The 17,447-nt window shown below is 42.7% G+C and overlaps 1 protein-coding gene across 1 annotated transcript in view; it reads right to left on the bottom strand.

Moving 5' to 3' along the window:
* Positions 1-1,891: 1,891 nt before the first annotated feature.
* ADTRP (androgen dependent TFPI regulating protein) overlaps positions 1,892-17,447 on the bottom strand; it is a 33,363-nt gene continuing 17,807 nt past the window's right edge. The window contains exons 4-6 of the mRNA XM_075706459.1: positions 13,263-13,378; positions 8,211-8,362; positions 1,892-1,935 (exon numbers count right to left, since the gene is read on the bottom strand). Of these exons, the coding sequence (XP_075562574.1) occupies positions 1,892-1,935; positions 8,211-8,362; positions 13,263-13,378 (312 nt within the window). The remainder of the gene's footprint in view (positions 1,936-8,210; positions 8,363-13,262; positions 13,379-17,447) is intronic.

Raw genomic sequence — 17,447 nt, 5'->3', positions numbered from 1 at the left:
AGCAGTTGTGTTTTGGGGACAGGCGTTCCCCTATCACTCCCAAAGTGCATAACTGGGATCTCCATGCAGGACATAACAGAGGGCAGTGCCTCTTCTGAGCCCTTTTCAAAGAAACAAACACACCCACCCGTGATTCTCCTCTCCTGCAGGACCCCTGTAGTTCAGTGGGAAAACCACCATGCCAGATCCCAAAGGTAAATCTTGGCATGAGCAGGAGCCAAGGTGCAAGGTCGAGATCTGCCATCCATCTCCTGGCTGGACGTGGAAAGAAGTGCCCTTCTGTGTCAGGGCCCAGGCTTTGTTTTGAGTTTCTGACATTTAAACTGCTTACACTTGACTATTAGTACAGAAAAAAAAAAAAAACCAACCCACCACCAACCCCCCCCCCCCCCCCCCCCAACAAAAAACAACAATAAAACCTCCAAACCCCCACCCCAACATACCTGTACAGGGAGTCTCCTGAACTTTCTCCTCTTCCCTAATTCCCTTCATGGCTTTTCTTCTGTCTGCCTCTCTCAAATATTTGCTTTGACCAGCATCTTTCAGCTGATTTCTTTCCATGTTCTCCTTTAGCTTCAACAGAAAAGGGGTGTGTGTGTGTGTGTGTGTGTAATTGCTTACATTTCCCTTGTGAAGTTAGCTTAAGCAAGTTATCTAGATAAGCTGGGAATTATTGAATGCGTGCACATCTTTCATTGAATTAACTTAGTTTACAGTCTAGCCTTAGTATGTTAACTTACCAGACTAGAATTTTATCAGGTGCTTAACACGTGAGAAGAACAATCATGTATACACATAATTTTTTTTTTTATTGCTTACAGGCAGCTTACAATGTGTTTCGTTTTTACTAAGCTCCAGCAGCATTTGAAAGATGAAAATAACACCCCGGTGAACTGCGTGCACAGTAGCTTTAAGCTAGGGGTTTTGGCAATGAAGATGGACTTAGACATTTAAGTACTGCAACTAGTTTCAAATCCTCATTTAAATGCAAGGCTAATAACAGAGATCTTTCTTTTTCATGTTGACCATTAGGAACATTTACGCTACTGTTGGTTTTGCCTGTTTATTGGCGTTTGCAAAGCAGATCTCCAGTGTTTTAGATGTTAACAAGATGTTGAGGCTAATAACAGAAATCAACTATATTGAGCAAGATTAGTAAACATGTGAATGGAGTGTAATTATATGGCAGGCAGCTTTATGTTAAACAGTGCTTTAAATTAACATGCTTTCTGTCAAAGCAATCATACAGTCAGTATAATTAGGTTACTTTTGCTGCAAGATTAACTGAAACCAAGAAAAAGGAAGAAAGTGTTGTGTTCAGATTTCCTGTTAAAATGGAGGGGAGATATGGTGCATATTAATATTCCAGAATGCTTCTCGTTAGAAGAACTTGGCTTCATGGTGAACTTTCTGAGCAGACATTCCTAATTACAGTCCTTGTTAGCCCAATTTGTTATCTAGCTAGCTTGGAAGTCACAGCACTGTTAAAATTACCCCTCCTCTTAATTTTTTCCAGACTTGATGAAGGGTAATCCAAACAAGAGCTGGCTTGCATTCACAGGTCTTTTACAGAGTGGTGCCAAGCTCATGAGGGAGTTCGTTTACCAGTGACGAGTTTTAACCATGGACACATCCTCACGTACATTGTGCAAGAGATGAGAAATCTGTGTAAACAGATGAACACAATTTTCTTATTCATAGCAGTTGCAGAGTTATCATGTAAGAGGCAAACATTTCATATTTTCCACTAGGTTTCCATATGTCTGATGACATAATGGCTTCACCAGAAGCTGCAATGCATTGGAGAAAGGATTTATCACAGCTGCATTTATTTCCTCTACTTCATGGCTTCAGCATTCATGGAGAGATTGCTTGGCTTGAAGAGGAGGATTCACTTGCCTTTCCGCCTGTAGTCCAGTATTACTATTGAATCTCCTGGTTGGAGGCAGAGGAGAACAGATTATTGGAAAAAAAAGGCACAACAGAGAAGTCCTCTCACTGATCAAGCACACTGGTGGGAGGAGGATGTGAACCTGGCCCCAGCCTCCCAACATCCCTGGGGAACCAAACCTGTCTGGGAGTGGGAGTGGGAGTAAGCTATGAGCGCATGGCTTGGACCAGCTGCTAATGCCGAAGCGCTGCAGAAGTCAGATGAGCCTGGGATGTCCTTAGCAAGTAAGGGATTACTCAACTACTGAGGAATGATTTAAAATCTACCATGGGCCACGTCGCTTGACAACAATGATGCTTTGCTAGTGGGGAAAAAGTATCTGCCACCAAACAAGCCTAGCTTGGTGCAAGCATATGTGAAAAGCTTTCAAAAATAAAGCTCATCTGAAAAGGCAGCGGATGATTAATCCTGCAGCTAAGATATCTGGAGCATCCTCACGTGACTGGCCAGGATGGAAGAGGACCCACCAAAGACCCACAGCTTCTGAAGCACCAGCTAGAGACCAGATGTGCTGCCGTGGGGCACCACGTGTGGCAATAACCAAATGTATTTGGGTACCCTTACCTAAAGCACTGTCTCAGCCTCTCTTCTTCCCTGTTGATGATCATTTACTCACAGGGAATCCTCTTTTAAAGGTGCTTTCCTTGTCCACAGACGTCAGAGGCTCTGAAACACTAATTGCTGTGTTTTATTTATCTCTAGCCTGCACAGCATTTGGCAATTGACCTGATATGGAACAAAATCCTCGCATTTCTTCCTTCTCAAATGTTCCTGTAAGTAGTTTTTCCCGACCAAACAGAAATTTTAAAGATGAGGGAGAAAAAAACTCCACCAAAAAAAACCCCAAACCAGACTAGCCTATTAGTCCAGGGACAGTATATTAGCAAGCACCTGTTAATGCCTGGCCTGCAGCAATGAAATCGTAAGCCCTGGGTTGCCAGAACTTCGGATCCAGTCTCCCTCAAGTAGATCATCAGATAAACCTGTCAGCAAGAGTAGGGCATGTGACAGATGCTGCAGGTTTCCTTTAAATAGCTAGAGAACTCTACCTGAGGGGTAAACTGCAGCTTGGGGGAGTGACAAATATGAAGGATGTAAATAGGCCATTACAGGCTTGTGGCACAACTAGGATGAATGGATGAGACAAAAGTAAATATTCGTATTTGGTTTGCAAACTCTGGGCTGTAAATCCTCTTACATTTGAGTTCCATTTGTCACTGGCAATACAGTGAAATAGTAGATATAAACATTATTTGTTCACTGAAAGAAATAGATATACCCTGGACTCCTATTCTTTGTTTTTAAAGGCATGATAGAACAAATGAAGATGTCTTCTGGAAAGGAGGCTTGGTTTAAAAATCCCTCATAGACACTGTAATAATGGAGAGTGGAACCTGTGTCTGGATTGATAACTTCCTGCAGAACATGAGCATTTTAACATTCATACAAAAACTGCTGTTCGTCAGCATGTACCAGTACAACGGTAGAATGACTTTGTGCCCCACACAGTTGCCCTTTGCATCCCTTTATTTGCCACTCGGGTTTCTGCAATCTCAACAGCTGCTCAGAAGAGTGAGAGCATCGAGAATTCAATCATATTATAATATTGCTTTGTATTGCACAGATTGATGCACTGTCACATAGGCTGGGTTTCCCAATAGCTGACTACAGGGTATTAAGGGAGCTTGGTTTCACAAGCATGTAAATACAAAAATAAAACCCAGTGAAAACAATCAGTTCCTAAAACATGCTATGTTTCTGGAAAATGCATTTAATGCAAAAGTACTCCAAAAAGAAAAGGAAAAATATGTTAAAGAGAAGATTGCTATCTAACTTTAGCTCAGCCTTAGGTGAATCTGTTTCAGCAATGTCTTTGCAAGATACTCAAGAGCTTGTAGACACTGGGCATGAGGAAGTTACCCTGCCATGAGTTTCCTCGTTTTCCTGAGAGCAATGGCTCTTATTCTTGTTGTACTGCCTTATCCCTTGCTTTACAATACCTTTAATTCTGGCTTTGCCCTGCTGGTGTTCCTCAGCCAGCTGCTGGCCAAAGCTTTCCCTTCTGGAGGACAGCGAGCATCCAGGCATGGATCTGTCAGAGCTACTGCCTGCTCTGGCAGCCAGCGTCCCTTTCTGCCCTGTTTTCCTCCCAAAGAACAGTTCCACCACCTGGGGATGAGCATTTCTCTGGACTTGGCAGAGGCCTTGTGGCTGTAAAATCTCGTAAGTGGTTTGCCCAGTGTCCTTCAGTGGGCGTTTAAATCACTGGTGGAGCGGGTAGCTGTTGCTAGCTATAGTTCCTATCCACCTGCATTTCAAAGTATTGAAATGAAGCAGCTGATGAATGCCTTTTTGGGTTTGGGGTTTTTTGGGGGGTTGTTTGGTTTTTTTTTTTTTCTCCCAGGTGTGTTAGATGGAAGACAAATCAATCTGCTCCATCTTTAAATGCTGGTGCCAGAGAAGAGGCCTCACCTGAAATGTCGCTCTGTCTGGTGTGGGGAACTTTGATCCAAATTTCTCCTAAGGATCTAGTTGTCTCACCAGGAGCAAAACCCGAGGGAAAACTGCTTTGCTTTATTTTTGAGGGTTCTAGTTTGACTGGCCAAAGTAACATGAGATCAGTTGCCTGTGTGATGTTTTCTACCCATCGGGAATGGGAGAAGCTATTGCACTGTTCATCTTTGGTACTCGGACGGTGCAGCCAAATTCTTGGCTGAGGTAAACTTATGGCAGTAAAAGAATCAGCCCATTGTTTCCAATTATCCTCTTTGGAGTTTCTGTATTGCTCAACATTGTCTAGTACTCTAGAAACTCTGGGATTTAAAACAAAAAAAAAAGTCATTACTGGTACTATTTTCTGTGCCTCTCAGGCTGTGCAGCTGGGTTGCCTTAGTTACCACCAATCCAACTGTGCAAGGGGAGGGAGAGGCACATGAGAGATAATACATTTTTAAAACCTCCAATACTGTCTGAAACAGTTTGTCTATAAATAATAAAACAAATTTAGGGTCTGGCATCTTTTGGTTGTTCTGAAAAGGAAAAACAAGGTTATATTATTCGACAGCCTGGATTTTCCAGCTCTCAGAAATGATACTGCATCTTTTTGGTCAAGCACAGGACGTAGCTTTAAAAAATTACTTGCTTGAATCTGAAAGCTGCCATCCATAGACTTTGGAATAAGTTGGAACTGAATATGGCTTTAAGGGTGAAAAAGAGTAAATATTTATGTAGCTGGTTTTAGGAAAAGTGATAGCGGCCTGAAGCTATAAAGGAACATGGAAGAGAGCCCATACGAAGCACGACATGCTGTGGGACAAGCTTCATTTGCAGCCCACAGTCTGTCACAAGATGTAAGTCCAGAAGGAAACCAGGCTTGCCACTCACGTGGAGCTATTTGTTAATCACTTCTTGCCCCTTTGAATAAACACAACTTAAATGGGCACAAACGCAGCAAGCTTTCTTCCTTCGAGTGGGAAAGAAAGAAAAAAGAAAGCAGCTGCCCCAGAGCCTTTCGCTTTGGGGTGACCCCTGGTTGCAGCAGCCCAGGCAGGGCTCTCTGCCTTGGCAGATGCTGCCAGCGCCAGCCCTAATTGCTTGGTGGCTACAGGTGTTATCGGAGAAGGTGTTTCCAGATGTGCCTATAGGAACCTAGTGGACAACGGCATTACTCTGTAACTCAGACTGTGCCTTTGGGGGACTAAGCAGGAAGCAAAAGAGAGGGCAGAAGTGCCCTTCCACGTACCCTTTCTTTTGGGGGAGGGAGAGGTGAAGAGGTCTGTCCCCTGCCACCACAGATTATTTTGCTTTTTGTGTGGGTTTTTTGGTTGGTTGTTTTTATTTTTTTTTCTGCAGGGTTATTTTAACTGCATCATCTCCCTTATTGTGATGGGAAGGTGAAACAGAAAAGGGTAGGATGAAAAAATAAGTACGTGGAGCCATTTTTGCTGTGAGAAGAAAGGTATGTTGGAATTGCATTTTCATTCACTTTGCAGCTGTTTTTACTCTGGCAATGCTGAGCCAAGGATTTATCTCAGTCAGGAACATATTAAGACTCTGGCACACTGTAATTTGGAATAGCTTCCCTCTGGCTGTGTTTCAATGCTTATTGGGACCTTGTTATCAATACTAGCTTGAGGAAGTCCTACCCTTCTCTTGGGTGCACACAGCTGGGAAATGGATCAGGAAAATCATCTGAGTTGGAAACTGCCCCTGCTTGCAAGAAACAGGCACGTGTGGTGGAGTAGGAAGGAGTGAGGGGCGGCACGCAGGAGCTTATTGAGAAGTTATTGCTGCCAAAGCCCCCGTATTATCAAACTGCAGCCTCAGATATCACAGAGTTGCCAGCTACTGGGGTGCAGCTTGCAGCTTATTTTATCGGTGTAGAGCAAATCCAGGGAATTTTGCCAGTCCTGGGGTGTGAAGAGCTGAGGATGCACCTGAAGCAGCAAGAGTTTGCACAAATATGGGGAACTGTAACTCAGGGGGAGTGTCCTGCCCATGGATGAAAACACCATGTAATTGTTAAGGCCGTGATTTTGTGGCTCCTTTGAAAAATATGAAGTATACATGGAGAGGCAGACCTACCACACACAGGAGGCCTCCATGGATTGCAAGAGCACACCAGATATCAGTGGAGGATATCATGTATGCCATGTTAATATATGTTCCCTGAGGTTACATTCATGCTATCACAACGGGGGGTGTTTTTCAGCCTTTCTGTTTGCACAGAAAAGAAAGTTGAGTGCTTGCCCCGGTTTCTTTAGAAATCTCTTAAATTAACATCTCTTAAGTGAGTATATTTAGTCAGCTGTTTAAAATGTGTCTAAGTTTTGCAGTTAATTTGATCTCTGCTTGGCTCGACCTGTTATCCAATCAATTAACACCTTGGAAATCAAATTATTTTAATTCTGATTATCTCCAACTTATGTATCAGGCATACTCTAGGCCTGAAATTACTAATACATACTCAGTGATGAAAAAATCTGATACCTAGATGCATCAGATCTCATATGAAGACCTATACTGTCTTGTAGTGATGATGTGGTCTTTGATTAGTAATAGTTACTATTCATGTGATGTCTCTTAATCCAAAGCTAGTGCAGAAAGACTGCAGATCTGTTTTCATTTACCAGCAATCCTCATCTCGTATCATGTTTCTGCAATTCAGCCAAAATTTCCAAACATGGACATGTAGAGCAAGCATCTTATTTGCAAAGGTATCAAGCGGTGAAGCTGGTTATTCAGCACATTTGAAAGTCAATCTGCTGCTTTTAGGTAGCTGAGTACGGATGGTGAGAGACTAGCTACAGACACTCTACTTTGGCTTGACAGGCGTGTGAGACTTCACAAAATGGATCAGGCATCAAATGTTCCCTGAGAACAGAGGGAGCTTGTCTTATTTATTTTCAGAGGTGTTTTTGCAGCATTTTCTCTTTCATCAGAAAGCTAGTTTAAGATATTGCAAATGTTCACACATTTGTCCTAAATAAAATACACACGTTTTTCTGACAGAAACACCTTCATCCTCAAAAACTTAATCTTGAATGAAAAAGGAGAGAGGAAACCAGAAGGGAAAATAATAATAATAATAATATCCCATGCCAAACCCTCAATGCTGCTTCATCAGTTCTTTCTTTCTTTCTTTCTTCCACCTGTTGAATGTGTCCTCCTAAACTACATTTTTTTTTCCTAACTGCTCATTTGTCCAAGGAAGATGACTTTCATTTTCTTTAAATCACTACTGACTATACCACTACCTAAGCAGAAGAGAGATGTTCTCAACAGTTTGTAAAACTTTCTGAAGTGCTGCTTCATGGAGCTGGTGCGATGCTTTCACTTGGATACACTAATGCCTTCCTATAAATTGTCAGTAAACAGTGCCATTCCCTATTCTGAGAAGCACCACATGATGCAGGTGTAAGAGTTTTAGCCAGAGAGATTTGGCTTCTCTGGACCCTTGTTTGAGAAGGAACTCAAAATCCAGTGATTGTATGCTGGTAAGAGGTGCTTCTCGAGCCACGTTAGAGAAATTTGGCCAAGCCTTTTATCTGGTGGTGTTTGGATTCTTGCTCCAATTTGTTCTCTGTTTGTTAGTAACTGGTTAGGACCTGGCAATCTCTATCAGGCACCCAAATGCCACCCCCCAGTGTACAAGGGCCCCTCTTCCTCTCCCCACCTGCCTAGGCAATCACAGGAATTAATTTTAGATAATGTTTTTTTTTTCATATGGATAGAAGTGAAACACAAAACTTGGACTGACCCCATATCATACGGTTGAGGAACTCCCCAAAGCTGTAGAAAGAGGCGATGATGGCAAAGCAACCGGCGAAAAAGGCTGCTAGCCCAGCTGGGCTGAACAAAGCAAAGAGAGGATATACCCACTCTCCTGTTACAGAATAAATCCACAGGACCCTAGGCAAGGAGAGAAATGATCTTTGGTTAGAACCATTCAGTTAGAAGAACCACTTCATGATTTCTAACTCCTGAAGGGCCAAGTTATCAAAACAATCTTGACACAGAGAAAATTAGCTCAGCTGTCGATACATCTCCTCAGTATTTGGGCTATTTGCTGTGAAGCACACTTGAGCTGCTGCTAAATTAGATGGGTTTCAGCACACGTTGAAATGCACACAATGTTCTGCTGTCACCCTGGTGGCATTGGCTATTAATGGAAGTAAAATAACAGTCAAATAGCAAAATGCTCAGAAATAGGGATGTACGCTTGGCTATTCTAAGTGAAGCTTATTCAAATAAGCTCTCACATATGTGTTTGCTCTTTAGTTGAAACAGCTTTTCAGCCCCTATCCAGATCTCGAGAGTCTGTGGAGACAAAGTGCTGTTTCTCACTGTCTCTATCCTGCCATTGTTCTGGGGAGTGGAAAGAAATCTTGAGGAGGTGAGAGGGCAAGGGGAATTCTCCAGCGCTCAGTCTTTTCTCTTGGTCTAAGAGGAGGAGCAAGTAGGTAGGAAACAGATATAGCTGCTTTGCTCTTTTGTGCCAGAACCATTTGCAAAGCACTGTTTGGAAAAGGGAAAGAAGGAAAAGGAAGAGGATGAATATGCCTCCTTTATAGGGCTTTGTTTCTTCTACTGAGGCCCTCTCTTTCAGCCTTTTTCTTCTCTCAGAAAACATCTTGTAGTGACTGTCAGTTCACTGATATTATTTTCATTGTTTATGGCTCCCAAGAGTGGCTGGTAGCAAATGCCTGGACTTAAGAATATAAAAATGGTCTTTATATATTAAATATGGGGGGGGGAGGGGAAGTATAAAACTATATATATTTGCATTGACTATGTAAAGAATATAAAAAAGGGGCAGGTCTCCAGTGACTGTTATGAGGATGTGCCATTCTAATGATGGACAACACTTCCCTAAAAAGAACCTTTGGGTCCAAAGAGTCCTTAAAAGGTTTAATTCTTGATTTAAAAAAATCACATCTGAGGAGTATGCCATACTTTCCACCACCAGTACTAACATGGGAATGCAATCTGATGGCATCCAGCCTGCCACCTTACACTGAGCATCGCGCCTCAAAGAGAAGTGACAAACAGGCTGCCCCACCTGCCTGAAACTGTGTCACGAAACTGAGGAATGGGAGAGTGCTAAGGAAAAAAAAAAAGTCTGAAAAGGTGATTTCTCCTTTCTCTACTTAGAGAAGGAAGGGGTAGGGCATGAAAAAGGTGGGTTTTTACCTTGCCTGTAAAGAGAGATTCACTAATCCACACCTAAGGGGTAGAGTGGAAAAATGGAGGGGATTGGTAGTGAAGCTGTCTGGGCTGAGCATGGAAATGTTAAGTGTAGAGACTCATTTTCATGAGTTAGGGTTCTTTCATCAAACAAATAGGGCTGTGAAACAGCTAAGTAATTTAAAAAAAAAAAAAAAAAAAAGCCTGCACAAAAGGCCACAGAGAACCTGAGCAGAAATACTGAAGACCGGGTGCTAACTGGAGCCCTTGCAAATGTCACCATGTGTTCTTCACTGCACAGGACTGCTATTTTCTTAATATGTCTCAAACAGTAAAACAGAGAGTGACAACTGCCTTTATTTTCTGTAATGAGGAACTAGATTATCTTGATGCATTTTGGCCAGCTGGTGTGCCTCATATGAAGCAGTCCAACCTGTATTTTCAAACCTAAACAAATGACCATGGAGGAGCACTAAAGCACTTTCAGCTTTCTGACTTGGTGGGAGCTGTGTTGCCATGTTTTTTCTTGTGGGGCATAGCTCCAGATTCCTGAACTTACTCATTTTGATCACAAAATGTCTGACAGTTTTCGGTTTTTGGTTTTTTTTCTGGGGATTTCATAAAATGCACCCAACAACTTGCAAATACATATTGCTCGTTTCTCATGGGTAATCACCTGTTAAATATACTGGCAAGATTTGGAGGCTTATTATTCTGAAGATTTAATTTCACCAAATTTCAATTTTTACAAAGATTTTACCTTGGATATCAGTGAGTGAGTCAGAAGCAGACAATGCCCAGAATTACAGGGAGGATAGATTAAGATAAGACCCCTGAGTACAACCAAAGTTGCCAAACTGCTATAGGATAGAGGACAGCACATAGATACCAGGGAGAGGTGATGTGCTGTCATAGTACAACTGGATGCAACTGGGGGATTGATCCTGTTCCTTTCGTTACCCGTCCATTAATGTTAGTAGGAGCACCACATTCACTGAAGGGAAAAAGAAGTGTCTCTAGGGAATTATTAAATGGAAGATCCGGAAAGGAGAAAAGAACATATTGGCCACATATGAGCTCTCTGAGACTGTGGTTAATTCAAAATTAAAAGGTTGTGAACTGAAAATGAGCATGCAGTGAAGGGAAAATATTTTGATTCCTAACAGAGGCAGAATATGGACATAATACAAGAAAACCATCCTTCTCTAGATTTAATTTGGTTTGGGGTTTTCTGTATTTTAGTTTTGTGTACAGAGTGCAATCTACAATGATTTATGTTCCTTTGCAAAGGTAGTTTGAACTTTTCTCCAAAGACACATGCAAAATTGTGAAGATTAAGGTTTATTTTATGCTGATCTATTACCACTGAAATGGGAAGGGGCAATCTATTCTTACTTCCTTTTTAAGATTTAAAATGCCAGTTCTAAAATTTATATATTCTTTACTGTTTTCGGTGTGATGACCCCAGGAGTAAGGCATTACTTAATGCAACCGGGAGATGCAAGATACATCCTTGCATGAATTAACTAACATGCCTAATGGTTCTCTTAGCCCTCGTGTCCCACAGCTGAAAGCCACCTTTCCTTTTTGAACGCTATGGGTATTCAAAGCTATACTGAAGCCCCACTCAGAGGCAGGTACCTGGCGCAAGGCGTCACCGGCTGCTCGGTTTCTCTATTGCCTTGCAGGGACCGGTCAGTTCTCAGCCCATCGACACTGGGGAAGGGGAAGCGCAGCGATGACAGTGACAGTTCAAGGAGAGGCTTTTAGGAAGGACTCTGTTGCTTGTGAAACATAAGATGCCCAAATGGGGCTATTAAATCACCAGGTTGCAGCACCAACAGTAAAATGTGTACACGTGTTAAGGTTTCAGTGCACAGGCTAAAAAAATTTTCTGTTAGTTGAAAGCTGTTGGCTGTGGTTGCAGGCAACTGAGACAAGGAGGCAAAAAGAAAGCAGACAGCAGGTTCCTTGCTGTCTCAGGAGGAGAGAAAGCAATGTATTGAAATCCTAATATCTTTTATCCGGTTATCAGGGCCCTGGGACACAGGGGACACATGCTCTAAGGGACCACCTTCCACTCAGGACCCCTGCAGCACCATGCAACATCAATTCAGAGAAGATACTGGGAGGGCTCAGATGTGTTGATGCTTGTGTTGATCCTCATCCTCTGATGAGGATTCGGGTCCTGGCATGAGCCATGTCTCCTGTGGGGTGAAATTGCTCAGCTGATAGAGGCTTTAGGGGAAAGCATGGCACACATGACTGCAATAGTTGCCTGGAAAGCCATCTGGTCTCAAAGACAGTAAAAACCAAATGCTGTCAGAAGACAAGCAAAACAAAGCTGGCGTTAAGCAACTGCATGAGCCAGATCATAGAAAAGGAATTTAGGAAGCTGTGGTTGTAATCCTATTAGGCACTGGGCTGGATTAGGATAAATGGCTCCTAATTTGGTTATGTAATGAAGCAGTGAAGTCCATTGCTTCCACAGCCACTCTGATGGGTTTCAAGTGACAAGAGTATTTCATCTGTGCAGTTTATTTTCTATTCCAGATTTTCATTCGGTGGGCTGAAGGTAGCCTCTAGCTGAGAGTGAGAGCTGGTGGGTGGGAATGGGAAGGATGGGAGTCCCAGTCCCAGTGACTTCTCAGAAATCTTTGCATGAGGACAAGTCAGCTCCCTGCTGACCACTTGTTCTGTATCCTCCACCCTAGGGCCCGGCTGTTTCCTCAGCTCTAGAAAGTGATATCGCAGCATACCCTGAAACTATACGGACCCATTCCTGAGCTGAGTCTCAACATAACACATCCTCAGAGTGGTTTGAAGTGTTGGCAGCTGCCCATAGCTAGATGGAGCGGGCAGTGCCTCCAGACCCCGGCACTGCAGCCGAGGTGCAATGAGCAGGAGCGGATGCAAACCCAGCTCCAGGGGTGCATGACACACACAGAGGAGGTGGGTGGACGGGTATGGGCTGGGGGGGCTGGTTAGATGTAGTTTATTCTCTCAGGATTACCCTCCAACAGGTTGGAGATAACTGTGGCACATTGCTGGAAATGTAGGCGGTGTCCACCGGTGGAGTGGGAGGTGGTAGTGGGGCAGATGCCTCCTTGCTCCCCATCAAGTTTGCACCTGGCTCTGAGTATCATTTTCTATCTCAAGTTTCTAAACCCAGCCATGTGTCCCTGCCAAATACCAAACTGAGTTTTACTCCTCTCCTGCTCCTGTGACCCCCAGACCTTTGAGATTTGGTGTTTGTGCAGTGAGCAAGACAGCGAGCAGAGATAAATTTGATGGTACTGGTGGAAATAAAAATTCCAGCGCATCAGAAATACCTCAAAGGACCCCAGAGTTTATGGCACTCTCATTGCTTTTCTATAAGAGGCCTTAGAAGAGCAGGAGATACTATGTATGGTCTCAGGACCTGTGCTGTGTTTGAAGAAACCTGCTCTGCCTGTGCCTGGAAATAGATTTCATGGGTCTCAGCTGAAGTTTAAATGACTTCTCCACAGAACAGACTGCTGTTGCCCATGTGCCTGGGAGGGAACCTGAATCTAAGTACAGCGTTTGGCCTTGTTTTACAAAGTAGATCACTTGAAGAAAATGTTTTAAAGTATGTAATTCTTACCAACTGATATACAGAAGAGCGACAAATCCTAATAGGATCAATCCGTTCTTTTTTGCTGGGTAACGGTGTGGCGTAGCAAGCATTTCCAGGACAGCAAATGGCAATACAGCCGTGTGCTGAGGAGAAAAGAGAGTCCATCACTGACCAGTCACAGTGCCTCACCTTTGGTCGTTGCTGATTCCGAAGCTCAAAAGCCTGCCCGTGAGCAAAGGATTATTTAACAATACTGAATGTAATTATATACAAATGCGCATACTTCATTTTTTTTGATAGTGAAGAAGTACCCCTGCAGTAATGAGCACAGAAATTTTCTTGTTAGTACGCTGTAAAAAATACTGTAATGAGGTCTGCCTGTAGAATGATCTGTGTTACTTTATAATGGGTGAGCTTTCCTTTTATATTTTATAATGCAACACATTTTTTGGTAATTCCCATTAGAGTACAAAAGATATTGAAGTCTATTGTTATGTGCGCTTGAGGATGTCAAAAGTCTCCTCCTTGAACTCATTAAGCAATTGATGAATTGCCTTCATGTTCTCTTCAAGTTGTTACTGTATTTTATATATTGTCATTTCTTATTTACTTCAGTGCAATTGCAGTGTGTTGTGCTTCTCTTTGTAAGCTGAAAAATGTGGTGGTAAACATACAGAGGACTTAAGTTAGCTGTGATTCAAGACGATGAAGGAACTTCAAAAAAAGCTTAACCAAGAGTTAGTAAAGCGTTAGCTTGCTGGAGAAGCTTTTTTTTTCTTCTCTCTTTTTTTTGTCAAAGAGTTTGAATTGTATTAAGCAGCTTCAGTTTCAAGGGCTTTTATGATGATAACTGTCTGAGCACGGAGGATTTTCAGCACAGGGCAGACAGCTTGGTGGCACTGACTGTTTTGCGGTGGGGAGCTGCCTCCAAGAGGGATGTTCCTCACTGTGGGGAGGTTGGGAGCACAGCAGAAGACCTTCTGGGCTCCGATGTTAAACAGACAATGTGAGGCTCTTGGGATGCTAACACCTCGACTTGTTGGCAGATTTGTGGCAACTTCAGAAGATAATTTGTTGGGGTGAAATTTCCCCACTAAAATTTTGTAATATTCCCTGTGCAAGCAAATGATAGTTTTAAGTTGTAATACCTAGGACAGAAGGCCTAAACAATGCTGGGGAACAACACAGCAAAAACAGTCAATGAGGTGTAATGGGAGAAAACTATAGCAACAACTATAGCTGACTAGTTGGTTAAATTCCTATTAATTAAGCACATAGTTTCATGGGTAGATGGGGGAGAAAGCGGGGGGGGCGGGGAGGGGAGGGCACAGCAGAGAAAGATAAATAGACTTTTAAACAGAAAAAACCACCAAACTACTGATTTTTTGTTTTTCCCTAAAGGCACAACCTGCTGGGTGTATGGTATGAAGTTTCCTCTTGTCCCAGGAAAGTGGTTCTAGTACCTTCAATGTACATATTTGTCAGAAGCTGTGCTGAGTATCTGATATGGTAGCGTGGTGTCAAAGTTTTATTGCTGTGTATTTATAGTATAAGTTGCCACAAATACACATTAAATTCTTTAAATGCACATTGAGCTACATACAGCATGCATGAAAACATTCTTTACCTATTTGTTTAAAAGGCAGACATCCATTTTTGTCTGCTGCTGCCAAATGACAGCTCACTGGAAGCTGCATGTCCTCCCTCAGGCCCCCAGTGCACCCCCAGGAGATGCCATTCATACCTGGCTGTCCTACTACCAAAATAACCCTTCCCTCTCAGTTACCATTTTTCAGAGAAAGGAGACAGAAAAGATTTATTTGATGTTCCAGTTCCTCTCACTCATTGGCACTGAGATTTTCCACTGTTCACAAAGGTATTCTTCAGCTCTACAACCCGCTTGGTTGATAGCAGAGGTCTTGTTGTATAACCACAAGTGATTCATTTAACGAGAAAAATTACTTTGGTACACACAGTTTTCATATATAATCCCTGTAACTGTCTTTTAGTCAGAAATCTGTCTGTTAAGATGCTTTTAGAATTATTAAAAAAAAGTTTATTTTCCATAGGTGGTCAATAGTTTGTCTTTTGAATAAAACCAAAATGCCCATGCAAGACAGCAATGATGGAAAACTTGCACTTTGTCCTCACTTTTAGGCTTTAGCCTTTCACAGTGGATTTGTCTACTATGCGAAGTGGATGTAAGTCCTGGTTTTCATCCGACATCCAGTGGGCTACAAAATTCCTTTGAGACACATGAAATGTCCTTGCTAGTCTTTTAATTAATTTAAACACTTTTAACAACCTTAAGCTGGTTGTTCCAGCTGTATTATTGCTGTCCTAAGAGGGATTTAGTAGGAGTGACCTGGTGAAATAATCCTTTGTTGAAGTGAACAGTTTTTAAGTGGGGGTTATTTTATATACTTATTTCCTTAGTTTGGGGCTTTTTGTTCTCAGAGTGAATGTTAAATAAGTACAAGTCAGCAGTATGGTGCTGCTTTAATAGAAAAAGCATGTGGCATTCTGGGATGGTATTAACGGGCATATTGTGTGTAAGAAAGACCTGGGAAGTAACTATGCTGCTCCACTTGAATTGATGATGTTTTTGGCTGGCACTCTGTCTCTGATTTAGGGCACCCCATTTTGACAGGTGCAGATAATTTGGAGCATGTCCAGAAAAGGACAGGACAAACAGCAAGGAAGTATGAACAGGAAAGCAGTCCAAAGACAGGCATAAAAATCAAGACTGAAAGCATTGTTGTGTCTAGAGAGAAAAGGAAAATGAGAGAGGTTTCAAAGGCTTGAGAAGTTGATACAGTGATGACTGTGATGGGCGAGTTCTCCATGCCCATCGTGGGTAGCACCAAGGGCGATTGGCTCAGTTTTCCTTGAGAGATGTAACTTTATCCTGGGAATTACGTAGCAAGGGCAAGCAGGGAAACGACCACCTAAGGGAGCTGGGCAGCCCTTTACGGGAGACTCTAGAGAAGAAGTTGAGTGTGATTCGGCAAAGCACCCTCTGGGCATCTCTCACCCAGCCTAAGTTTTCCTCCGAACCAGCTACCAAGGGCCACACAGACTCCAGAGCCAGTGCAAGTGCATGTGTCCAGAAGCAGAGGATGAAAGCATGGAGAAATGGGGGCTCTCCTCTTCTGGTGGGACCAAGCCATCATGACGTAAGACCACCACCCTCTCCACTCTCTTAGCCAACTTTTTCTCTTTCTCAGTTCATACGTCTTTGCACTGCCTTATGGTATGTGAATCCCGCAGGAAAGGGGGAAGAGGAGAGAAAAGCAGAGCTTTGCACCTCATTCGCTATTTCTCATTTGCCTCACGGGAGTGAGTGGCATCGCACTGGATGATGGCCAGAGGCACCCTGCAGCAGCACACTAACAATGTGCAGACAGCATGATATGGTCACAGGGAACAATACGCAGGGGGCAGTGAGGGGTAGCCCACTGCTTTAGCACATGCATTGGCACTCCAGATGAGTGGCAAACTCATAGTGGTTGTGAAAGACAGTTGGGAGCTCTTCTTTTTATTCTGTGTTGATTCAGAAAATGCCAATTTGCTTAACTAGTTATTTTTTGGCAGGCTCCTCCACCTATAGAGGAGTTAGAGAAAATACCCAGGGGCCTGTAAATCAAAAGAAGTTTGAAAGTTACTGGCAAAGCTAGAAAATTTGGCTGCTTTTGGAAATAGCCAAGAGTTTAGTGGGAGGGGTAGGTTCAAATTTCTGCTCTGCCTGATTTGCAGGGGTTTGAAGCTGAGCTTCCTAACTGCCTGGAAGAGTGCTTCCATCTCCAAGAGCAGCAAAAGCATTCAGGAGTGGGCCTGTCTGCCCCTTGTTTTGTGAACAGTTTGTTAAAGGTCTTGGATCTATCCTGACTCAGAAAAAGAAAAAAAAAAAAAAAATTTCTGTGGCATAGGAAAGCTGCTTTCATCCCAAGTCCAATGCTGACACTGGCACATGACTTATTAAAGTGTGTGCTGTGTCTTCTGTACAAATAATTGTATGTTTTAGAAAATATTTTGCCATATATGAATCCAATTTTATTTATTAATATATTATTAGCTTTTTCCTAGTTAGAGAGAATCACTGTATTTATTAACTAGACATGCCTTTTGTAGGGCCATTTAAACGTGCCACGCAAATGCCTTCTTGAGACACATTTCTACAACACTTCTCAGCTACTTCATGCACACCTAGGA

This window comes from Pelecanus crispus, chromosome 2 (assembly GCF_030463565.1).
Source record: "Pelecanus crispus isolate bPelCri1 chromosome 2, bPelCri1.pri, whole genome shotgun sequence".
Taxonomy (NCBI): domain Eukaryota; kingdom Metazoa; phylum Chordata; class Aves; order Pelecaniformes; family Pelecanidae; genus Pelecanus; species Pelecanus crispus.
This window is presented reverse-complemented; position numbering and strand designations above follow the sequence as displayed.